The sequence below is a fragment of the Schistocerca gregaria genome, chromosome X (genome assembly GCF_023897955.1).
Source record: "Schistocerca gregaria isolate iqSchGreg1 chromosome X, iqSchGreg1.2, whole genome shotgun sequence".
In the NCBI taxonomy this organism is placed as follows: domain Eukaryota; kingdom Metazoa; phylum Arthropoda; class Insecta; order Orthoptera; family Acrididae; genus Schistocerca; species Schistocerca gregaria.
The window spans coordinates 686032362-686059835 of record NC_064931.1 but is presented as its reverse complement, the minus strand read 5'-3'; the positions used below and the strand labels follow the sequence as shown (position 1 = coordinate 686059835).

Genomic DNA, 27474 nt, shown 5'->3' with positions numbered 1-27474 from the left:
TGGCCAAGATAGACACAAAGCCTATGCCTACTACAGTAGTACAAGTTTATATGCCAACTAGCTCTGCAGATGATGAAGAAATTGATGAAATGTATGATGAGATAAAAGAAATTATTCAGGTAGTGAAGGGAGACGAAAATTTAATAGTAATGGGTGACTGGAATTCGTCAGTAGGAAAAGGGAGAGAAGGAAACATAGTAGGTGATTATGGATTGGGGCTAAGAAATGAAAGAGGAAGCCGTCTGGTAGAATTTTGCACAGAGCATAACTTAATCATAGCTAACACTTGGTTCAAGAATCATAAAAGAAGGTTGTATACATGGAAGAATCCTGGAGATACTAAAAGGTATCAGATAGATTATATAATGGTAAGACAGAGATTTAGGAATCAGGTTTTAAATTGTAGGACATTTCCAGGGGCAGGTGTGGACTCTGACCACAATCTATTGGTTATGACCTGTAGGTTAAAACAGAAGAAACTGCAAAAAGGTGGCAATTTAAGGACATGTGATCTGGCTAAGATGAAAGAACCAGAGGTTGTACAGAGTTTCAAGGAGAGCATAAGGGAACAATTGACATGAAAGGGGGAAAGAAACACAGTAGAAGAAGAATGGGTAGCTCTGAGGGATGAAGTAGTGAAGGCAGCAGAGGATAAAGTAGGTAAAAAGATGAGGGCTGCAAGAAATCCTTGGGTAACAGAAGAAATATTGAATTTAATTGATGAAAGGAGAAAGTATAAAAACGCAGTAAATGAAGAAGGCAAAAAGGAATACAAACGTCTCAAAAATGAGATCGACAGGAAGTGCAAAATGGCTAAGCAGGGATGGCTAAAGCACAAATGTAAGGATGTAGAAGCTTATCTCACTAGGGGTAAGATAGATACTGCCTACAGGAAAATTGAAGAGACCTTTGGAGAGAAGAGAACCACATGTATGAATATCAAGAACTCAAATGGAAACCCAGTTCTAAGCAAAGAAGGGAAGGCAGAAAGGTGGAAGGGGTTTATAGAAGGTTTATACAAGGGCAATGTACTTGAGGAGAATATTATGGAAATGGAAGAGGAAATAGATGAAGATGAAATGGGAGATACGATACTGCGTGAAGAGTTTGACAGAGCACTGAAAGACCTGAGTCGAAACAAGGCCCCCAGAGTAGACAACATTCCATTAGAAGTACTGACGGCCTTGGGAGAGCCAGTCACGAATACTCTACCAGCTGGTGAGCAAGATGTATGAGACAGGCGAAATACCCTCAGACTTCAAGAAGAATACAATAATTCCAATCCCAAAGAAAGCAGGTTTTGACAGATGTGAAAATTACCGAACTATCAGTTTAATAAGTCACAGCTGCAAAATACTAACACGAATTCTTTACAGACGAATGGAAAAACTGGTAGATGTGGACCTCGGGGAGGATCAGTTTGGATTCCGTAGAAATGTTGGAACACGTGAGGCAATACTGACCTTACGACTTATCTTAGAAGAAAGATTAAGAAAAGGCAAACCTACGTTTCTAGCATTTGTAGACTTAGAGAAAGCTTTTGACAATGTTGACTGGAATACTCTCTTTCAATTTCTGAAGGTGGCAGGGGTAAAATACAGGGAGCGAAAGGCTATTTACAATTTGTACAGAAACCATTAGAGTCGAGGGGCAAGAAAGGGAAGCAGTGGTTGGGAAAGGAGTGAGACAGGGTTGTAGCCTCTCCCCTATGTTATTCAATCTGTATATTGAGCAAGCAGTAAAGGAAACAAAAGAAAAATTTGGAGTAGGTATTAAAAATCATGGAGAAGAAGTAAAAACTTTGAGGTTCGCCGATGACATTGTAATTCTGTCAGAGATGGCAAAGGACTTGGAAGAGCAGTTGAACGGAACGGACAGTGTCTTGAAAGGAGGATATAAGATGAACATCAACAAAAGCAAAACAAGGATAATGAAATGTAGTCAAATTAAATCGGGTGATGCTGAGGGAATTAGATTAGGAAATGAGACACTTAAAGTAGTAAAGGAGTTTTGCTATTTAGGGAGTAAAATAACTGATGATGGTCGAAGTAGAGAGGATATAAAATGTAGACTGGCAATGGCAAGGAAAACGTTTCTGAAGGAGAGAAATTTGTTAACATCGAGTATAGATTTAAGTGTCAGGAAGTCGTTTCTGAAAGTATTTGTATGGAAGTGAAACATGGACGATAACTAGTTTGGACAAGAAGAGAATAGAAGCTTTTGAAATGTGGTGCTACAGAAGAATGCTGAAGATAAGGTGGATAGATCACGTAACTAATGAGGAGGTATTGAATAGGATTGGGGAGAAGAGAAGTTTGTGGCCCAACTTGACTAGAAGAAGGGATCGGTTGGTAGGACATGTTTTGAGGCATCAAGGGATCACAAATTTAGCATTGGAGGGCAGCGTGGAGGGTAAAAATCGTAGAGAGAGACCAAGAGGTGAATACACTAAGCAGATTCAGAAGGATGTAGGTTGCAGTAGATACTGGGAGATGAAGAAGCTTGCACAGGATAGAGTAGCATGGAGAGCTGCATCAAACCAGTCTCAGGACTGAAGACAACAACAACAACAACAACAACAACAACAATAACAACAACATGATACAAGCTGTACCACAATTATTGTGTGTGTAAATACTAGGAGTCTTCTTAAGTTGACAAATTTCAACACAACTAACTTCTTTAAATAAATATTTCAAGTATACCTGACTGTGTGGGCTTTGGGAGGACCACTAACAAATAGGTCTTTTGTTTATAGCCAGCAAGCTCATAGAAACATCACATCTTTCAATGAGCTCACTTGGCTGAAAACCAATAACTTTAGAGTTAGCTCAACTCTCTGGCAGACATAATAAGTTCAGTTCAATCTTATTTCATAACTGTCAGAGAACTGTGATGTTGACGCAACAACATTTAGTATGCAGGTTAATGTTCCTCATTCTACAGTATTTTCAGCCACACAATGAACCATAAAATCCTCTTCTGGAACTGAGCCAGCACAAAATCATGTGTGGAAACTTCAGTAGTTTACAGTGACAGGGAAAACAGAAAAGGGGGAGGAGTATCACGAATAAATCTGGGTCCAACCTTGGCAGCAATACACATGATAGCGGAGGTCATAATTAATAGTGAACTGACATCGCAGATAATTACATACATAAAATAATCAAAATGTACCACATGGATAATGAGATTGCTTTCCAAAATGTTCTATGAAAATTGAAAAAAAAAGCCCAATAGTGACTCCTTACAGTGTTTGTTTCCTGTTAAATATTTTGAACACAAATAATCCTTAGAATGACTCAATAGTTGTTGAATCCATGATAACTTTTGAACAGTTATCTTGCTGGGCTATTAATGGTTCATTATGGTTAGTAGGTGTTGTCATTTCATGAATGAACACCTAACACACTTGCAGAGTCATTTGATTCAATCCCAAGGATTGCTTTGTACCTGCATGCTTCTACAAAATATCAGTATATTCAAGTACAGCCACATATGCCTCCACTAGCCCAGCAGAACTGGGACACAGCAAGCATCTCCACATGTTATGAACTATTGCATTACATATTCACACTCAGTTGTCATCTTCACCTGCAGCTCTCTTTAAAGCTAAGATTTCTTTTTTCCTTATAGCATTAGTACTTAAGGCTATACTTCTATTCACTGCAGCACAGAACATTTCATTACTGTAGCCACTGTATTCACTAAACCATGCAAAACTTAAGGTTTCCAATGTTTCTGCATATAAAACATCCACCAGTTTCATTGAACACAGACTCACTCAATGCCAGCTGGGCAGTTATTCTACAAACATACTCTGCATGCCATCATAAGTTGCGTAGTAGACGGTACCTTGTACCACTGACAGTCATACCATTTCCTGTTCCACTATGAAAAGCAGCTGGCACGAAATGACTCACTGTATGTTCCTGTATGAGCCCTGGTTTCACTTCTCTTGTCTTCTATTATGTGGTCCATACACGAGATGTGTGTTGATGCCAGTGGGATCGTTCTGCATACTACCATAGATGTCAGTTCTCTAAGCTTTCTCAGTAGGGATTTGCAAAAAAATCATCATCTTCTCACTAGGTATTCCCATTTCAGTTCCTCGAGCATTGCCTTAGCACTCACATGTAGATCAAACATGTCAGTAACAAATCTGGCAGCACACTTCTTAATTCCTCCAGTGCCATTTAATATGATCTGGTGGTGATCCCAAACACTTGAACAGTAGTCACAAATGGAGTGCACAAGTGTTATGTACACAGTCTCTTTTATAGATGAGTTTCACTAAAATCTAACTTACATGCTCATTCCATTTCATATCAATTAGCAGTGTTCTTCCTAGTAATTTAATAGAAGTGACTGTCAAGCAGCACACCAATAATGCTTTATTCATACAGTATAGTGTTCTTTTTTGCTATTAGTCTGCATTAACGTATTTCCTTCCACATTTAGAACTCACTGCCTGGTTTTTTTTTTTTTTTCCTCATGCCAGATAGAAATGGTTCAAATGGCTCTGAGCACTATGGGACTTAACATCTATGGTCATCAGTCCCCTAGAACTTAAAACTACTTAAACATAACTAACCTAAGAACATCATCACGAGACAGAGAAAATCCCTGACCCCACCGGGAATCGAACCCGGGAACCTGGGCGTGGGAAGGAAGAACGCTGCCACACGACCACGAGCATAGACTGCTGCTCACCCTATCAGTTAGATCATTTATGTGCATAGAGAACAAGAACAGTCATCCATATAGGAGTCTGTGTCTGTCGATAGTATTCTCCTGTGGGAATGAAATTTTTTTTTTAATGCAGAATTTAAAACTTCAACTCTTGCTTTCCCTCCTTCTCCTCCTCCGTCTACATCTTCCCCTTCCTGTCATCTATTGCCACACCAGACTGACTAATGTTATTACATAGGACCAGAACACACTAGAATTCCCAATAAGATGTTTCACCAACATATTTTGCATGAAGTTGTGTATTTCATAAATTGATTTTTTTATGGTCACATGAATTTCTAACTTGCTTGTCACTCACCATTTGACACCATGTGAAAAGCACATGTAGCTTCAGAAATTTTACAGGTTTAGTAAGCCTTACCATGTTCATCCCGCTTTCCACATACTCTCATTCCCAATTTATCTTTTTTTTTGTATGCAGGTTACATTAATTGCATGTTTCAAATTTTCTGTATATTGTTCAATGCACACAGAAATAAAAACCAAAAAGAAAAAAGATACAGAAACTATAGGAATAAAAATAAAAGGCTTAAATGAGTCGTTTTATTGTATAATGTATATGCAATTTACAAGTTCACAATTTATGAAAAATTAGATAAATTATGTATACAGAATGTGTTTTTAAAGACTATGAAAAACTCATAGACAACATAACATTCAAATACATCCTTGCCTCCAAAGAAAGGGGGTGGGAGGGGAGGGGAAGAAAAGATTATGTAAATTCCTGAGAATTCAAAGTACTTTCGCGTTGACTGCAATTCCATGGTGTTACATTCCTTGAATTCCTGGAACAGAGAAAGATAGTAATTAAACAACATACACAGAGATATCGGTTTATTATTAACACAATTTCTGAGTTATGCATAGATGAACACACAAAATGAGAACAGTCAAATAAAACAGGTGAAGAGTTGTAGTAGAAACATTTATAAATCTTTTCTAAAATAATATATGCTCTTTGTAGCACTATATTACTATATTTGAACTAATTTCATCATTATATTTTCTCTCTCTCTCTCTCTCTCTCTCTCTCTCTCTCTCTCTCTCTCTCTCTCCACACACACACACACACACACACACACACACACAACACTTTCTACCCCACCCTTTATTCTCTTTTCTTTTCTTCCTCTTTACCTTTACTTTTCACTCTGCCCATCAAGCAACTGTAGTTTCACACAGTGCTTACTACAGTTTTATTTTTGTTATTTGTGGGCTCTTACTCACTTTCTTGTCTTTGCCACCTCTTATCCTCAACCAGTGGACAGCCTCTCAATTTAATGTCTGAGTGACACCCCTCACCTCAATCAATGCCAACCAGTTTCTGTTTCCTCCATTTAGATCCAAAAGCTGCAAGTATGTTGTTCTGCTTAAAGCTTCGGTACTGCCAAGCAGTAGGAAACTCACCTACTGAAATTACAAGGAGTGTTCAATATTCAATGTAACATGCTTTTCTCAGTCAATTTTGGTTGAAAAAATACCAAATTTGTTGTGGGACGTCACGGAATATTCCCACTTCAGCCCCTATAGTTTTATGAAGTACAGATAGATGGCAGTGTTATATGTAGCCTTCAAAGTGGCATCTGTAATGGAGATGCATTCCAAGCAGAGAGCATTGCATTTATTGTGTAGGAAAACCAGACCACCACAGATATTCATAGGTGATTGCAGAATGTCTAAAGATACCTAGCAGTAAACGAAAGCACAACAACTAGTTGGGTGTCCCCGCTGTGATAGCAACAAGGTAGCTCAAATCTGTCCAATGTCTGTATGCTGTACACAGCTGTTAATCCTGCAATGTTGGAACATGCCAACACTCTCATTCAAGTTAATCGACAGATTATAATTTAACACCTCGACATCTCACTGCTTAAGGACATCCGTATTAGTAGAGCTGACCCTCATCCACCGGTTGGGAGACTCAATTTGTACAGAATTTCTTGTGTATTATGAGGCTCATCAGGACAGTTTCTTGCTAAACATTGTCACACGCAATGAAATATGAGTTCATCAATTCAAACTAGAAAGGAAACGGCAAACCAAGCAGTCATACCACACCAATCTCCTCCGAAAAAAAGGTTCGTAGCCACATTCTCAACTGGTAAAATCATGGTGACTGTCTTCTCTTCTGGGACTCTGAAGGAGTTACTCTGTTTGATGTGCTCCCACATGGTTCAATGACTGACTCTGAGGTGTATTGTGCTACCCTCAGGATGTCGAAGAAATGACTTCAGTGTGTTGATCGCCACAAAAATGCAAACAAACTTCCGCTTCTCCATGACAATACAAGTCTCCACACATCTATGCACCCAAGAGTGGCTCACAAAACTTATTGGACTGTTCTTCTTCATCCAACCTACAGCCCAGGTCTTGCACCTTCCAACTTCCATCGTTTTGGCCCAGTGACAGATGCACTCTGTGGGAAGCAGTACATGGATGGTGGGGAGGTTATTGAAGCATGACTATTTTGGCTCTGACATCAACCATTGGAGTGGCACCATGCAGGCATACAGGCTCTCCCCGTAAGGTGGCGTAAAGCTGTAGCACTGGAGAGAGATTACAGCATGAAATCAGATTCTGTAGCCAAAAGAGCGGGGAATAATATAGTGTATCGGAATCCTGAATAAAACCAACCTGCTCTCAGAAAAAAATTGTGCTGTATTACTTATTGACTGTCCCTCATACCTTCTGGCCAGCCAGTGCATCTCCTAGTATTTTGTATGATGACACCGATAAAGAATAGTTATATCTATTTACCAGGCAGAGGTGGGCACAGACATCAAAATTTGACACAAATGTTATGGTCTCCATGCTAGAAGTTCCCAGTGGTCATGGTGGTGTTGGTGGTGTAAATATACAAGAAAAGGTTAGAAGCAAAACTACTCAATGTGTAAATGAAAAAAGCTACCAATACTATTAGATCAATGAAGATGAAGCAGATTGAGAAGAGTGACAAAGTACGTTCCAGTCCACACCCCATTAATAACTGAGGATGGGAAAACAATGGCACACATCTCATCTTCTGCAAAGTTCCATTTGCAGCTGTGAGTGATGAACAGTTAGCTCAAAATATTTGTGCCAAGGAGTTTTCAAACACAAGCAATATTTACACACATATGGACATTCAACGCCACATTATCTACTGGTGAGTTCACCACTATTCATCCAATTTCAATGCATAGTTAAGATGACGGTTTAGATGAATAATTAGCATAGTCCATGGATCACAACCACAGTATCTTACTACACTGTCTAGTAGAAATTTTCATTCCTGGTTTTTATGGTGACACTAACTACAATAACAATGATGAAAAGAACAAGATTTGTTTTGAGCACTTGATATCATAGTCTTCAACAAGGTATAATTTTCCACTAATACAAATGTAAAACATCTCCTGAAACTACACAAATATGACTTAAATATACTGATGCCTTCTCAACAGTATATAAAACACAATCAACTTGAATGTGAATACCATGTGTACCAGAAATAGGTGCGTCCTTTAACTGGAGTAAACAGCTATTGGTCAGAGGAGCCAGACAATGGCTTATTTTCCATCACTTCCTGCCTTTCATCCTCCCATTAGTACATGAAGTTTTCTCTGAACAATGAGCCAATACCTTAAAAGAAGAGGGAATAATATTTCACAGTGAACTCAAGCGTTTACACTACTAAGTCAGTCATCTTCCTCATTACCGTAGATACTGGAATGCCCTGGTACATAGTAAATCATAGTTGTTTTCCCTGCTTTTGTACCACTAGAAGCAAGTAATGAATCCTTTGGGTCATTTTCTCTACTGGCTACATCTGTTGAATCACTCTGAAGGCATTAATAAAATCTAAGCTTATGAAAAATTTCTTCCCCACTCATGCCTCACATGCTCCAATGCATTCACAATCATATATTGTTCTGGACTATAAAATGGCATGTTGGTCTTTGATATACGGACAGGGTAAAGATGTGGTAGCCAAGACTGTCCACTACGTATACCCTAAATACACAATGTGAAAATTGTGATGGTTGTCTTAAATGTTACAAAAACATACCTTAAAAACTATAATCAGTGGTTGTTATTTTTAAGCATTAGATGAATTTAGAAGAACTCTGGATCTTGTAAAAAGCCAAGCTGATATTCACAATACATTAATATGTGTCACACTAATTTCTAAAGAGTAACTCTTTACACAAATTCCAAAAGGGTTGATTGCTCAGGAACAGTTATTAATGAAGACTTTTTTCATTTTTTGTCACAGTCACTTTTTATGACACAATCACAAACAGTACATTATTGAGTTGTTGTTGTATGGATAGAGGTACAATAGTAAGGGGTGTACGAGTGTGATGTACTAAATAAATGTTCTACATCTACATCCATACTACACAACCCACCATATGGTGCATGGCAGAGGGTACCCATAGCACTACTAGTCATTTCCTTTCCTGTACTATTCACAAATAGAATGAGGGATAAACCCTCCATATGAGCTCCATTTTCTTGTATCGTTTCTTTGTGATGACCACATATGCTTCTATATCCACATCCAGTGATGCTTGTGGGCTGTGGATGACATGGCAGCCAATCAGTACCATTGAGCCTTCATGGCCTCTTCAAACAGAGTTTAGTTTTTAGTCCCCCACCCCCTTGTGGTCCTTATGCTAAATTTATGTTGGCAGCAGTAGAATCACTGTGCAGTCAGCTTCCAAGGCCAGTTCTCCAAATTTTCCCTCCAGGGAAATTCCAATAATACTTACATGCTTACTGCACCATAAGAAGGTGGCATCTGGTGGGAAGCAGCATGTTATAGAGGCTGGGGTGGGACTAGTACCAAATGTCATTGTGACCAGCCAGATTCCCTTATGTTGGACTATCAAGGGACTTCATCAAGCAGCACAACTAAACACTCCATACCCCATGTTTTGTGGATAAAATTAGTTATTTTATGGGTCTCATTCATTAAAAATCTTTCAGGTGCAGAAATCATGTAAGTTTGTTGTAGCAAGCAGATCCAAAAAGTCACCAATCTGACAAAATTTAAAATGGCATTCCTCATTGAAAGATCAGAAAGATCAACAGTAAAACTCTAAAGTTAAATGACACACAGGATTGTGTAAAACATTTAAAACCAGTCTTTCCACCTATCTAGTAAGGTTTTTGACAGGTTGTATTGTTTCAGAAAGGCTGCATGAAGAGCAGAACATTTTTAAAAAATCATCTACAAATAAGGAGCAATGAATAGTTTTACACAAAAATTGTGCTATTTACAGTAATTCTCTTGAATAAAATGCATGCACACGCGCACGTGCGCACAGGGAACGGGGGGGGGGGGGGGGGGGGCGCAAGGAATGTGGGAGGGGGCAACGAACAAGGGCAAGGGGGGGAGGGGCAGAAGGAACAGAGGAGGAAGAGAGGGAGGAGGAAGAGAGGGAGCACACGAGCTTAATGAAGTGTCAGTCCACCTCTGGAATGCTATGCAGCAGCAGTTCTGCAAGACATGGCTTGGACTATACTTGGGTAGGTTTCTGGTGGGATGAGGCATCAGATGTCTATGCTCAGGTTACACAGTTCCTGTACATTACCATCTGGTGGTTGGCAGGCATGGAGCTAGTACCCGATGGCACCTCAGAAATGCTCAATCAGATTCAGATCATGGGAATTTGGTGGCAAAGATCTCAAACTGAGTTCACTATCATGGTCCTGAAACCACTGCAGTATGATTGTGGCCTTGCAACAGAGACAGCTATCTTTTTTGGAAGAAGCCACTGCTGTTGGGGAGAAATTAAATGTGTAGGAATGCAACTGATCAATAATATTCACATAGCCCACAGGTGTCATGGTGGCTTTGATTACTAACAAAGGTCACACAGAGGGGCAGCCTAATGTCCCACATAGCGTAATACTACCCCTCAGGACTCCGTCCATGGTGTGGAGCACATTTCAAGCTGCCATTCACTTGAATGAGGGTGAATCCAGAAATAACTATCAACCTGGTGTAACAAGAAACGCAATTCACCCGACTGAGTGACACTTTTCTGCTGATCCATGGACTAATCTAGATCTCATGCTCACTGCAGTTGTAATTGACAAAGAACGTGGGTCAACATGGAACCACCAGAGTCATCTGTTGTGAAGCCCAATGTTCAACAATATACATTGAGCAGTATGCTCCAAAACTCTTGTGTCTGCACCACCACCACTACTCTCTGTCATCAGGTCTGCCACTGACCACCACCTCCTCTGCTTTACAGAGCAACAGAGCAGGTAAGCCTCAGACAGTAGAAAGCCAACAGCTGACCAGCTTTACATTTTCCTGGAAGCTGGATTTCAAGAATTGAGCTATAACAATTTGCCCTTCATCAAAGCCATTTATGTCAGTGGATTTCAGTCAACACATGGCACTAGCTCTGAACACACATATTTATGGTCAATAGAATTGGATGCCATGTTTTATATTTAAATGTTAATTATACAAATCTTTCAAGTGGCATACTATAACATTGTTGTATCCAGCATCACATAAGTGATATTTAAAAAAGTTTTAATACAAAGCCGTATAGTAGACTGCTTCTACTTTTATATAATATATTTTAAATGGGGATCAAGTGGAGAACATGTACTAGACAGAGTCAACAACTCCCACATTGGCTATGGATGGTGTTATTTTATGTACAGTATCTTCTGAAGAAGATGGTTTTAAAACTGTTGAAACCATGGTGAAATTCTAATGAACCTGAATTTTGCAACCGGTTGGCTGTTATATCTAACCCATTGAAGCTCTTGCATGCACAGTTACTGAAGTGCATCCATGTACAAAATCTCTTAATTCGTGTCATCTTGTACCACAGAAGAAACTCAGAATTGTAGAGACTTTGCTTCCCAAAACATAATACTGATGATCTGATTGAGTGTGTACATACAAATTTTGCACATTTTGGTCTGAAAAAATGCTTACTCCAACTTCAAGAACATCTGATTTTTGATAAAATGTCTTGGGAAGTGTTGTAGAGGATCAGAGCTCCAGACTGACGAAGCTTTTCTAACCAGCATACACACTGAAGACTGCTCAGGATGGATCGTTGCTGCTGAAGATGATGATATCATCATCATCATCATCATCATCATCATCATCGAGATGCTCAATTAAACAGGGAATCTTTTGTTAACTACAGAAAGCTATTCAGGCTCACAAAATAAATCTACATGCCAGTGATGATCATAAGCATCATAAATAATAAGAAGTAGTTTGGCTCACTAATTGTAAAGAGTAGTCACAACTCATCCCTATGGGAATGTGTGTGGGGTCAGCCCAAACAAGTCCAAGAAGTGCAGCTTAGTATCATAAGTGAAGAATCTTGCTCTGCTACTGCTACAGACATTACAGGGGAGGAAATTGCTAATGAACTGCCAATATAATCTGGTCTGGCCAGGGAACAATGTCGATGAGTGATAGCCATTGTGTGTCAATTTTTGGATGCTTTCAACTCTGTAGTGAAGAAAAGACAAACCAACCACGCTATGGTAAAACACCATATCAACACTTGTTATCATCCACCACAGCCAGTGCTCATATAGGGTGTTGCCAGTTGAACAATGGGTAATCCATGAAGAAGTGAAGAAGATGCTGCAAGCAGACATCATTGAATCTTCAGAGTGTCCTTTGTCCTCTCCTGGAGTGCTTGTGAAACAGGAAGGCAGCACATGGCATTTCTGTGTCAACCACCAATGACTTAATAAAATCATTAAGAAAGATGTTTATCCATTGCAGCACACTGATGACACCCTAGACTGCTTGAAATAAGCCACGTGTTTCTCAGCTATGGACATGGAGAGAAACTACTGGCAAATCAAATTTGATGAGGCTGACTGGGAGTAGACTGCCTTCATAACTCCTGTTGGCCTCTGAGTGTAAAGTCATGCCATTTGGATAGTGTGACACTCCAGCTACCTTTGAACATATAGTAGACAACCTGCTTTGATGCCTTAAATGAATGACATGTCTTTGCTATCTGGATGACAGTCATTTTTTCAAAGACACTTTAAGAACATCTAACCTGCCTGACAACAATGCTGAAGTCTGTTCAGAGTGCAGGCCTCTGCTGGAAGCAAAAGAAGTGTATCTTCACTGTCCAAGGTATACAAATCTGGGTACATCTAGTGAATGGCGATGGAGTCCATCCCAATCTGGAGAAAATAGGAGCAGTCACAGATTTTCCAACTCCTCATTGCAGTCATTTTGTGAGATGTTTCTTGGATTGTGATTGTACTATGATGATTAGTACAGGACTTCTGTACCAAGGAACTACTGCAAGCAGATGCAGCTCACATCCCTTATATATATACCGTACAAAGCCTGGTAACACTAATTAGCTCTGTTGGTTGATCTACCTGTTACAGAGGATTAGAAAGATAATCACTTATACACCTATTGATAGCTTGTACATGTACGAAGTAACATTGACATCTGACCATGTCTTCTGGACAAGTTACCATTTTTGTCAAGCAGTGTACTTAAAACTGTTTAATTCTTTTGAACGCTGTTAACAATAAAAAGCATTATGAAAGCTCAACTCATTAAAAGTGAAGAGTGGCTAATGAGTTTTATTTATAACTTGGGTATAGCATGAAAATTATAGAAAGATCACATGCCTCAACGGCTGCTTGATTATTCAGTACCTAATTATATGGAACACACATACCATTGGAGTTACTGAGAGAAGCATATGGCACTATTCTTTATTTTCATGTGTGTTAATGACTCTTAAGTGACATGTTAACTATTAGTTTCGCTCTTGGAATCTTTGGCCAACATTTATTTATTATTTTTTGTCTTGTTTTTCCACGATGAGTGGCTGGAATTATCAAAGGTTCAGCCTCTACTACTGGTGGCACACAGGGACGGCAAACCTTTGATGATGCCAATTACTCATGCTAGCAAAACATTAGGAAAGTTTTTACAGGAATGTCAACAGAATATCCTGAGAAAATCCAACAGGAAATATATCAACAAGCTGACACAAAAACACCAATGATTTTGTATTCATTGAAGTATTCAAAATACAGAAACCTAATTCCATTTTCATATGACATCTCTTTTTATATTTTCTCTCTAATTCATTTGTTAATAGAACCCATTTACCTTAGTATTGTCATTACGACCAATACTTTTTGTAGTTCACATTACATTATTTTTTTCCTGTCAACTGAAACAGCATTGTACCTGTTGCTTTTCATAAACAAAATTGTCTATCCTGTTCTACGTATTCCAAGTAAAAGATCACTGGGAAACACAATACATTACTTTAACCCACAACTAATTAAGTGATTAACTACATGAAGTAAGTTGTTGTCAAACCAAAAGTTGCTGTGATAGCCACAGAATTTTATCTACAGCTCTCCATCTGGAGATGTCATATACCACTGCCTCTGCATGAACCAGTTAATCCTAGCTGGTTACTGATGAATGAATTTGATACCAAGCCTTTTGACTAGTTCCTGGAACTGGGCATTTAATTAACTGAAGTACAAAGTCACATATTTTAGAACCCACAATAGTATTAAATAAATTAAATTTCACATGATTACTTACAAATATTTCCATTCTCTGTTATGTTGGATCAGATTTCATAACAACCTGTTTGAAGACACCTGCAGACATCTGGCTTTTCACTTCATGAGACCCTAGTGCTGTTGTACCATCTTTGGCTATGAAGAGTTGCAAACCTGAAGCTGAAAATAAATATTAAAGAAATTTAGAGAACCCACCCGAATTACACAAGCACCTCAAATCAATATTGAGTATTACAGAGAATGTCATGCAGAAGTAATCATTTCACTTTTTAATGTGTTATTATTTGATTAGTTAGGATAAATTTCTCAGAACTATTACACAAAATAATATTCACTGACAACAAGATTGATACACATGAAACCACTACAAAGATTTTGAATAGAGACTTCTTTGATAAAAATACATCTTTTATGGACAAGCCAGCTCTTCTCGGGCAGCATGGACAGTGATTTCACAAATGTATTTAGAATAACTTTACATTTTTACATTCTTATTGTAGTGGTTGTGGTTGTTAGTGCTGCTGTGGTGTTCAGTCTTAACCCCAGTTTGATGGCGCTCTCCATGCTAGTCTATCCCGCGCAAGCCTCCATCTCTGAATAACTGCGGGAACCTATGTTCATGTGAACTTGCTTACTATTTTCAGGCCTTGGTCTACCTCCACAATTTCTACCCTCACACTTTATTTCCATTACCTCACTCATAATGTAATGATGCCTCAGATGTGTGCTACTAGCCAATCCCTTGCTCTAGTCAAATCTTTGTTCCCTCATTCTGTTCAGTACCATCTCAATATTTATTTGATCTATCCAACTAATCTTCGCCAGTCTTTTGTAGAACTCATTTCCAAAGTTTCTATTCTCTTCATGTCTGAACAACTTACTGTCCATGTTTCACTTCTAGAGAAGGCTATGTGTCATACCAATGACATCAGGGAAGACTTCCTAATGCTAAAAATTTATATTAGAATTTAACAAATTTCTCTTTTCAGAAATACTTTGCTGCTTGCAGCAGCCAGTCTGTATTTTATACCCTCTCTACTCTAGCCATCATCAGTTATTTTCCTTCTAATTAACAAAACTGCCCTGCTACTTTTAGTGTCTTATTTCCTAATCCAATTCCTCCAGTATCACCTATTTTTATTATACTACATTCCATTGCCTTATTATACTTTTGTTTGTGTTCATCTTGTAGCCTGTTTACAAGACACTCCCATTCTGCTGCTTTTCCAAGTCCTTTGTTGCCTCTGACTGAATTACAAGGTCATTGCCAGACCTCAAAATTTTTATTTCTTCTCCCTTAACCTTAATTTCTCTTACAAATTTCTCCCTGGTTTCCTCAAGCTTCTTTTTTCAATGTACAGACTGAACAACACTTGGGGGAGGCTACAACCCTGTATCACTCCCTTCTCAACTGTTGTTTCTTTTCATGTCCTTCCACTCATATAACTGTTGCCTGGTTTCTGTGCAAGTTGTGGGTAATGTTTTATCCCTGATGCCTTTAGAGTTTCAGGATTTTACACTATCAGAATTTAATAGACAGAACTTAAGTTCTCCCTCATGCTGCTCTTGTATGTTTGAGATGTGTGTACAGTTTAGTGTACATGCAAATGTAACAAGTACTTGGTAATCACATGATTACTGTCAGTAAAATAGAAGTATAATTTGAAATTTATTGTTACATAATACATGGAACTCACTCTCAGCAGATTCATCAGGTTGGTCAAGATTTGTTGACCTAATCAATTCATCGATCAGGCTGTCAGGATTTACTCGTGTCACTTCAACACGACCTGGAACTGTTACATCTTCAGCTGCCTTTTTCCGTCGTTCCATTGCTGCCTTTGCACGATCAAGAGAACCAGTTTCACTTAGTCCAGAGCCAGAGCTAGGATTTCTGCAACAGAAGTGATGTACCATGTTAAAACACACAGTATTGTCCCAAATCAACTGAATATGTAGTTTCCAGTACTTCCTCTGCAAATACCAATAAAATCTTTAATGACTCAATGGACATGTGTTATCTCAATCATTGATATGCTAAGTTAAAGATAATTATAAAAAATGGAGTTTTGGAAAGAAGAAGCGAGTCTAATTAATCGGAATAGTCAACTGAATTTAAGGGAGGTACCATGAATTTACATTAAACCCACTTGCACTGTTGTATTTGTGATTCATTTGAAACTTTAATACAAAATTTAAAAAAAGAAGTATGCTTTCTGTCAGGAAGGAAATAAATAAATAAATATAGCCTACAGCATTTGCTAAGGTATACTTCTTTTTAAGACTCTTTACACCAACAAAATTAAAGAATAATACTTAACTCACAAAAGAGCCAACAGGAAATTTCAAAACACATTTTGAAACTGCTGTCTAGGAGCAGCTATGTGAGAATTGAAGTGATTATACACTGCCTGTCAAAAACAGTGAAGCATCCAAAAGACATGGTTGGATGTCACTAACGTTGCACTTGTACACAGTACTGGCAGGTATGAGTGCGACTAGAGTTGCAGTTCTCTGTGACAGAATGGTCACCAGAGTCCATCAGTGCTGTTCAGGTTTAGTGTCGTTATCAAGCCTGGTAAAGTATGTGAGGTGCTTGAACAGCATCAAAAGTTGAGTGATCACTGTAAAGGACAATGTAAATGCCGGATACTCACCGAGACCATAGTATCTCTACCCGACCGAGTTTGTAAGGAAGCTCATTGTCGGTCTCAGTTTTCCAGGCTGGTCAAATTGTGCAAAACCCAGATTTGCGAGGCTTTTGAATGTGACAGTGGCTTGATGTTGGATTGCATGGGAATGTGAGGACAGACACACTCACCATAAAGATTCTGGATGACAATGACTGACCACCACAATGGAGATCTGCTGTAAAAAGAGCACCAAGCTCATTTTAACCCTTCACATGTGTGACCACCATCCATAAAATAGTAATGACACCCTGCAAATTTCTGTGTCATTCCACACCATTTGCCAGGGGCCAGAAGCAGCCAGACTAGGGAATTACCATCCTGTGAACAGGCTGCCATTAACACAAAAGCACAGAAGGCTGCTTGTGAACTGGTGCCATGACTGCAATGTGTGGACTGCTGATGTATGGCATCACACTGAGTCAAGAGATGAATCGTGGTTCTTTGCTGCCCTGGACGACTATCGTTGAGTATGATGGTTACCTGGGAAGAGGTCCCATTCTTCCCATCTCTTTGAGAGGTGCTACACTGTTATCCCTGCTATTATGGTATGGAGAGCCATCGGGTATAATTTCATGTCATGGCTGGTAGTGACTGAGGAAACTGATGGGGACAATGGGCACCCTCGTGCGTTACCCTTTGTATAAAATTATTGTGGCACCATTTTTCAACAGGCTAATTCTCATAAACACAGAGTACATGGCTGTATGTCTGTCTGTGTGTGTGTGGTGCTGAGATGATCTTATGGTCAAAGATCCCCAATAAAACATGTTTCGGACGTCAGTTCCATCCCAGTGCTAGCCAGTTCCCAGGGTATCAAGGACCAATTACAACAACTGTAGGCCAGCTTCCCTATGGAGATGCTATGAAGACTTTATGACACCTTCCCAACCACATCAGTGCATGTATCGATGCCAGCAAAGGGTGTAATGCCATACTCCCAAACTCTTTGTAAGTGTTTTTGTCATCACTGCAATAATATCACATACCCTCTCAAATGATGACATTTCAGTCCATTTCCTCCTCCCTTCTGGAGCTTCACTTTTTTCAGTCAGGCAGTGTATTAACCCGCTTCGATGCTGATGTCCAATTGCTGGATTCTGGGTGGTGTTAACTATAGATTTTTGATACTAATTTAGGGTTAATATTTATTTACATTAGGAAATGAAAAACAGAAAAGTTTTGGGAACAGGAAGGAATTAATACCTCATTTCATACTTACAGACCATATAGTCTTTGAAGAGAGAAACAGAATGCATTAAACTACTAACTGTATTAGATTAATGACTTCTGGCATTACTTATTTGTGGTGTACATATGTACCACAAAGTTCATCTAATTTTGTCTTCAAATTCTAATTACATTTTAAAGCCTGTATTTCCTACTTTATCCATGGAGGCAGGTAAATATAGAGAAGTTCCATGAACACTTATTTTCAGATTTCCTAGCAGATTCAAACTGATTTCCAGATCATGACTCAACCCCACTTGCCTCTTGTGGGCAGTGCCAGAAAAAGACAAGGTTATGGATTCATGTTCAGTTCCAGCACACAATACTAGTCAGCCAGGATACTTCAAAATTGTGTACTCTCTGCAGCAAAGTGAAAGATTAAGCCTGAAAACTATTTTATTTATTACTTTCAGTGTATTACTTATTGTATTGAATTATCTTTTGTATTTCATAGCTACAGGATATGGTGTCTGAACCATATTTTCCCCAAAAAGATGAGGAAACAATAAGTAAGTAAACAAATAAAAAATGAACAACAAATAATACATTCGGACTATGTGACATATGGTGAACACACTAATAATAAAGGTCTCGACAATGTCAGAGATGCTTATTTGTTTAGGAAAATGAGCACAGATCTTTGTGGCAGAAATACAAGATGTAATCAGAGTAGGCAATGAGAAACTTCCCTTTTAATTATTACATTTTAGATTAAATAAGAAGTGTGATGTTTAACTATAACAGTATTCCCCAGTTTGGTATATCTCTACTTGTTTAGCTAAAAATGTATGTGGAAACTTCCAGCACCAGCCCTGTAGCATCTTTTACATCATTAATAAGTCATCTAAACAGTTCATACTATCTGAAGCATGAGCAGGAATAGTATCCATTTGAGCCATTCCAAATATCATATTACAATAGCTTAGTAAAATTATTAAATATTACATTTTATGATGACATTACCACTGACAAATTTTACATACTTGTTTCCTCTCGGGAATGAACATTTTTGTATGTAATCTTCACAAAGGAGTTACACTAATTTATGAACAACATTCATTCCTGTCATCATTCTACTGCATTTCTATTTTAAAAAATTCACACAGCTTGGACAAACTAATTTAAAATAGTAGTTGTGCACATTTCCTTACATCAGTTTGTGATAAGCGTATAACACACAAAACATTGTGTAATGAATCACACAAAACACTGAGAAATCTATAGCTAACTGTAACATGCACAGCTTTCTTTGAGAGCTGTATGGATAATCACACCAATTAAGAACAAAATGAAGCACAATCACTATAAGTGAGGTTTTTTATACATATAAGATTTTCACATGGCACACATCTATAGGGATATTAACTACATATTAATTGGATATACATAGCTACAAATAAAATTTTTTAAAAAGATAAAAACAACAAATAACTAGTTAATTAGGTTGTACAACTTTTAAAACACACTGTAGTGTCATACTTCAAATCTAGTGAAAATTGCAGACAGCATTCAATTAATTGTCTAATTAAACACATGAGCTTAAATTAAGCCACCATACTAATTCATGCAGTAATAGAGTCATTTACTCATATTGTGGAAAGCAACTCAATCAAAGCCAGTGTAACAATCAAGAAGGTATGTCTTCTCTGAAAAACTGCAGAAATAAGACCCACCACCCAGAACATCAAGCAGTTCATTTGCTTGTCATTTACCAATATTGCATAGTAATATATATACGATATATCCATTTTGTGATGGTTTCAATCAACAAAACATATCCAGCAGATAATGTTTAGGATGAAGCAGTAACAGGGCGCAGGTTACGGGGTAAGGAATATGGAACAGAGAGCATGTAGTGTTATGAGAAATGAGAGAACAAATGCACTGCTAATTTAAAATAAAGATATAGACAGATAAAAGACAGACAAGAAATAAAGCAGGCGCACGTGCACACACACACACACACACACACACACGCACACACGCACACACGCACACACACACAGAGAGAGAGAGAGAGAGAGAGAGAGAGAGAGAGAGAGAGAGAGAGAGAGAGAGAGAGAGGTGCTACTGATGAACAAAAAAGCAAAGGTAAATAAATGAATGTATAAATAAATCAATATAAGATTCACTTTTGTGAAAATGATCCATTGCATACAATGTGAGATGGAGAAAACAAGGCAGAGCATACGAATTAAATCATTCAGAAAATCAATCTCCCTATAATATAGTCTATTTATGATACTAAGAGATAAGAATACATGTCTTATATTAGAAGTTTTTCATGATTGTGGAGGACATAAAGCTGGTTTATGCTCATGTAACTGTTAACTTTTTTTGTCGCATACTGTCAGTTTAGGCCCTCACTGACTGTGGGGACTTCAGTATTACCACTTTTACAAAAGGTTGATATTCCTAGTTGTGGCAGTTACCCTTAGTAAGTGAGAAAAAGATCAGGGATATAGTGTGTAACGGCTTCCGAGACTGTGGTATAGGTATACTCCTACAATTGCAATAAGAAAAACAAAGAAGAAAAGAGAGATTAAAGAGGCTTTTTTACTTGTCGATTGATACATTGGTAACTATGCCATTATTACTTGTCGATTGATACATTGGTAACTATGCCATTATTTCTTGTAGCGATTACATGTTAGCCACATCCTTGAAACTTCTCTGCAGACGCTGTATCTCTACTGCTTTAAGAGCAAGCATTCAGTCAAAACGGTTTTGGAAAGTTTCTAAATTCCATAAATATGGTAACAAAGTCTGCCACATTGCACCAATTTTTCACGATTCTTCGTGCACAGATAAGATAAGATAACAAATAGCACAATTCCGAGCAGATGCTGGAAAGCAATATCTGACTACTACAAAGAAACTTAATATCGCTTGACACCCATTTGTCCCTCCAAAGGCTATATCCATTCAACAATTATTCCTTGTCCTGTAACTGCCCACCTTACAAACATGGCATAAGAAAGGCACATATATCAGGAACAGTTCAGTTTGTCAAGAGTGGGCGACTTCAATGTGTTCACTCTTTGAATTTATCCAGTAAAGAAGCCTTTCTCTACCAGACTCATGTTCAATAGCATTCAGTTCAGTCTGAGCTACTGAAGTTCGTGTGAGCATTCCCTTCCTGTAAAGTTCAGTTATCAGCTTTGTAAATCTGTTCTGGGAGATAATTGTTCAGCCTGTTGAAGCTGTAGAATCCATCACAAAAAGAATCAGCTGCTTCTTTGTTAGATCTATGGTCCTAGTCCTCAACAGCAATTTCTTGAATCCCATACCAATGTTTACGTTGAGTCAGCCATCCTAACGAAGCATTAAAATTTTCCTTCAGTCTTTGGAGTCTCATCAACCCTCCCACTTTATCAACATTGGACCTGATATGAGAATTCTTGCTGGAACCCAAAACTGCATTGCTGTATCTGTTTTCCTATCACTTGAAGTTTTCAGGTACTTACACTGTTGACAATTCAGCCTGGTTATCAGCTTTGGTCACAAACAGTTTTTCCTTTAAGTCTGTCACTGTTTGTATACCTATCCCAATATAATGATAAATTTTTGCTACAGTTATGACTTTTTCTATCTTATCTGTAACTTCTAACCTTTTTTTTATCTTTAGAACAACATGTTTGCATTTATCTGACATCTCCCTGGATCATGTGAAGTGTCTGCAACTTTAGTAACAAGATATGTGCTATAAGTTAACACTCATTTTCAATTATCCATTTTAGAAGATACTTGTGGCAACAGAAGTACAATCAGTAATGCATTCCCACTGGCAATGTTTAACAGTATGCTTTAATTTTACATCAACACATAGCAAGAACCCTTAATGTCACAGACAATCAGCACTCTGATCATTGGAAGACTGCTGTAGTTAACATTGTTGTGGCCAATTTGTAGCCCCAAATCACTTTCTGATTCACGTACTGCAAAAGTCTCAGCTTTCTACACCAACAGTCTTCCTCACTAGGCAGTAATAAGACTCAATGTCATGTTGATATAGAAGTTATAAACATTTATCCTCTTGATAAGGTCAGTAGAAACACTAACAGTTTATTGTTAAAGAAGTTATTCTATTAGTTTTGTTAGGGTTGGTTTACTGCAAACATTGTTCTGAGTGGTTATATGTAAGTCTGAAATCAGTACCTCCAATACATGACCTACTACTATTTTTAACACTTCTGCTCACGAATGGAAGTGCATTATAGTCAAAGAAAATTATACAGTTTGTTTACCACAAAGTAAATGGAAAGACAATTAAGCATTCCAGCTTAAATAAACACAATATGTTTTGTGAAATGATTTATCTAAAAGTGGGAAATAAAAGGGATTAGGGAAACATCTGACGTGCCCTTGAATGACGCTCAAAATCGTGCACAGCAAAGGAGGTGTGACAAATGTTTCTCTAATCCATATTCCTTCTACCTTTTAGACAAATCAGTCACATAACATTGACTTTTTTTTAAATTTCCTATATTCATGCTTTCTTCAGAAAGCATGAAATATGCTGTATTTAAATATTGATTATTATTATTTCTTTCCTTCCTCAGACATGTCTGGTTAAAAATGGAAAGTGACACGTACCTTGATCAAGCGCGACTTCCTTTTAACTGTACGGTATTATGTTACATTGCATGAACTTTTGGGTATTATTATTATTATTATTATTATTATTATTATACGACCACCACCACCACCACCACCACGTGTATATAGATCAAGAGAAAGCAGAGAAGTTTCAATTTATGCTGTAATTTGATATGTAGTTTATTTTTCAACATGAAAGAAAAAATTCTGCAATTTGTACACCAGTGTAACATCTTATGTACAAAAATGTTAGACCCTTATTCTTCATTTCTACAGCTGGCAGCAGCTGTCCGTGAATTATTTTCCCTCAGATCACTAACTACTTCTTAACTACCCAATTTTGCTTGTTTGTTTTTGCAGAACTAGACCTTAGGCTGATCAATTTTTTTCACTTCTCACTCTTCATCTGGCTATGAGAATTTGAACGGAGATCCATTAAGTTATTTCTATGAAGTCTTGCTTTCACTCTGCTCAAACATTTGACCAAAAAACTATTAGATACAAGTATCATTAAAAACTTTAAAAAGTAATAGCATTCAAATGCAGATTAATTACATTATGTACCTGAAACTAACTTCAAACGAACTCTCTGGACTTACTTATACTGTGTAAGACACTGAAAGGACAAGTCTATAGTACACTTAACATAATAGAAAGAAGTTCCTTTTTTGTACATTCATTTAGAGTACATTGCCCCATTGTGTGGTTAGGTGTAACAGCTTTTATTCCTTCACAACATATTTTAGCTACCAGTCACCTAACTTATGCACAATGTAAGTATTCCATGTGCTAGTAAACAACTTGTATTTTTCTCTACCTTGAGCTGATTTTAGCATACTGATCCACATAATTTATCAAAGAAAGAATGCAAAGAGACGGGAAAAAATGAATATTTGAAGACCAAGTATGTGTGTTTCAAATGATGTATCTTACATACTGTTACTTAGACAAATTATTTTCAAATATTAGAAAGATAACTTTTGTTGGGAATGATTAAGCATTTACGCTGGCCACAGGCATGAAAGCAGCAGCTTACCATTGTGCTCCCCTAAGGTACTATCTGCAATTACTCTTTCATCACAGTTGAAGTAAGAATGTAGTACCATTTTACACCGATTCATTTTAGTTCATACAGAGACAGTTTTTTGTTAATTTGAAAATCGGATACCTGCTGGGATGTGAATTACAGGAGTTCTTCTCTGTTGTAACTGGTAGCTTGTGTGAATGTGTCTCAAATGTACTGATAACTCATCACCCTAAGTTTAGAAATTTCTTGGGCTTTTGCATCAATGTTCCATGTACAAGATGATCACAACTAGTGGTTATACTGACAATTTTTTAAGCACATACAACTTTGCAGTCATTAGACTCCAAATTTGACATTTAAAGATTCATATAAAATAATATATATGAAAAACTGACACACAAAAAGCACAATAAAAAACAGTAAAATGTAAGAGGCAGTCAAATAAAAACAAGACAAATGGAAAATTACTAGGTAAACTCTTCATTATTTCTAAAGTAATGACCATAACTGTTAATACATTTTTCCACTGTCAGACAAGAAGGTCATGCCTCCACAGAAAAATATTTGCAATTATCTATGGAACTAAAAATGTACCCAGGCATGCACCTCTTCGTCCAAGGCAAATCGACAGCCAGCAGTGTCTTTCTTCAGGGCTCCAAAAATATGGAAATGACATGGGGAGAGATCAGTATTGTATGGAGAATGTGTAAGGGCTTCCCAGTGAAACTCCTGCAGTGTAACCAAGAAGTGTGCATGCGAGTACAATCATGGTTCTGTGGGCAACCGCAAACATTTGTCCATGGAGGCATAAGCTATCTTGCCTCTAGTGGGATAAATGTATTAGCAGTTGTGGAGATTCCTTTTGAAATAATGAACAATTTACTTACTTACTTTCCATCTGTATCATTTTCAATTGACTGCCCCTTGTACTGAAACGGAATACATGTACAAAATTTTGTTCAAACATAAAATTATGAAAAAGGTATAAAATAGTTTAATTTTAAAATTTTGGTACTGCCATCAGCTTGAGTAATTTACAAATTGTTTCTGGCCCTCACTTTTGGGTGGGTCTGGAAGGAAATTCAGAAATTTGAATGGCATTTGATACTTTGTCACGCACCAACCAAAACAGAGAACAAGTCCACTGCTAAAGTATGGAGTGCCTTATGTGCAAACTGGGTTCAGCTCCCTGAACTCATTCCGACATACAGACAGTTGTATGCAACAAGCACACTGGAGTGTGTTCTTGTGTGAGGAATCCTTGTTTTAGAGTACAATACCAAAATCTGGAGATTAACAAGGAGGACTGTGTAGATCTCCTTGGCTGGTGCAACTACCTGTTCATTGCCCTGAATCATCAAGTTGTAGTGTACATGTAATACCACCTCTACTGATTTCTCTGCTGTGAACATGCACCAGAAGGCTGTAAGTTCACTTACGGAATCTGAGCAGATGAACAAATTTAGGGAATGAATATTTCTCTTCCACTTCAGTGTCCTCAGGACTGCTTGCCTGTCTGTCTTTTTGTTGTATACATAGAACTCATTCTGGAAGAACTCAAGAACATGATCAGGAAAGTAGTGAGTAGTTGAGGTCATCCCACCACTTACACCAAGCAACATAAACAGAAAAATACTTGTGATTCTCACGGAAGATGGTACAAAATATATATTGGAAACAAAATCTCTCCCTCTCCCTCTCCCTCTCCCTCTCCCTCTCCCTCTCCCTCTCCCTCTCCCTCTCCCTCTCCCTCTCCCTCTCCCTCCCAGGAAATCTAAACTAATTCTTATCCTCTTATAAGCCTTGAGTGGCAGTCAGTTCCAGCTACAAACAAGGCTTGGAGTTTGGTCAACACCAAATCCACTGAGATCTTTCTTTGCACAGGTGCAGAATGACTAGATGGCACGTGGGTTTGAGCAACAGGCTGGTGACTGAAGGTCAGACAAAACCCTCTATGCTTATTGTGCTAAAAGGAGATAATGCAGTATACATCAGGGCAGGTCACCATCCTTGGTACAGAGACGGACAATCGCGCTCATCTTTTACATGTCTGTGGCTCACTATATGTATAGGCATAGAGAAGCCACAGGTGATATTGCTCGATATCAAATAGACTTTGCTCTCACCAACCTTATAGTACCAGATAATGTATGGTTAATGGTGATAGAAAACATGGTAGCACTTCCTTGAGACACAGTCTACTGCACTTCACTCACTTCTTACATGGTTTCTCCAAGTATTGCATCTAGCACTGAAGATGAAAGAGCAATATAAAGATATGAAGATATCCCTGAGCCCCATTTACAATGAATATGCCCAAGAGGTATCACAGGCCTTCTCAATATCAATAAATGTTGATGATAAGTGGTTGCCACATTACTTTGTTCATTTCCCCCCCCCCCCCCCCCCCAACAGTAAACAGCGTGAGTGAGAACACCAGTTACAATTCCCACACATTAATTCCAAGAAGAGATTATTGTAAAGAGGGGAAATGATACCAAAACTGACCATCATCTCCACATCCTGTGGCCACAAGTGACTCAGGCTAATTACAAAGAATGCAAAATTGTGAATATAGGATGTGCACCTCCTCACATATTCACTGAGAATGTGCTTCATATATTTTGCCAACTAGTACATGCATGTGGCAATATTACTAACTATTAGTCTAAAGAGGGCAGTCTTTTTTGTGTACTTTAGAAACCCCATAAAATTGTGGTGGCACAGGCACTAATGATCTAAGACTATTCATGACATTATGTGTGAAACCATACATGTTGTTGTTGTTGTTGTTGTTGTTGTTGTAACAACAACATGAGTAATAATAATAAATCTTTGCAACCTAAATAACCTTAAAGAAGGTAACGGCAGAACTGATTTTTTTCTGCACAGGAACTATCCATCAGAACTAACCCCAACAAAGTCAGGCTTAAGAAATCAGCAACAAAAGACCCTAAGTGCAGACTCTATAAAGAAACTGATGAAACAGTCAACCACATCTTGAGCTGTTGCCAAAAGATAGCCCACCAGCAGAGGCACCAATGATCCACTGGGACTATTGTTAAAATTACCCCCTGCCAGTGGCAAATAACTGGTGGGACCACAAGTCAGAAAAAGTTGTCAAAATCATACAGGCAAAATTGCTGTGGGACTTTCAACTTCAGATAGAATGAGTGCTGGAACACAACAAACCAGGCATTACAACTGTGGAAAATGCAGAATTAATGAAAAACTGCTGGAAGAACTTATTAGATACAATGACTTCAAAAGCGATCTACAGTGACACTGTCGTGAACTAGTGAATGTGATCGCAGTGGTTCTCTGTACTAATAATCAGTCCCAAAAACTCTTAGCAGGCACTTAAAAATCACTGTCATTGATTAAATATCCATTTGTCAACTATAAAATCACACTTAACTGGGATCTACACAAATTATCTGTTTACACATCACACAGTTCTAAACAATTGGGAAGTATCCGATTAGTAGAAGAATACAAAATGTAGCACAAGGATACCACCACCACCACCACCACCACCACCACCACCACCACGCCTCATCTTACAGTTCACGTGTAATGTTGGAGCTGTTGAGTTGTCCCTGACAGCAG

The 27474-nt window shown here is 38.1% G+C and overlaps 1 protein-coding gene across 3 annotated transcripts in view; it reads right to left on the bottom strand.

The window, feature by feature from the left end:
- Positions 1 to 5281: 5281 nt before the first annotated feature.
- The window catches only part of LOC126299513 (protein FAM102A), a 409085-nt gene continuing 386892 nt past the window's right edge, over positions 5282 to 27474 (bottom strand). For all 3 annotated transcript variants that reach the window (XM_049991476.1, XM_049991475.1, XM_049991474.1), the window contains 3 exons: positions 16017 to 16213; positions 14339 to 14478; positions 5282 to 5537 (listed from right to left, as the gene is read on the bottom strand). In XM_049991476.1, the coding sequence (XP_049847433.1) occupies positions 14357 to 14478; positions 16017 to 16213 (319 nt within the window). In that variant the 3' untranslated portion in view covers positions 5282 to 5537; positions 14339 to 14356. The remainder of the gene's footprint in view (positions 5538 to 14338; positions 14479 to 16016; positions 16214 to 27474) is intronic.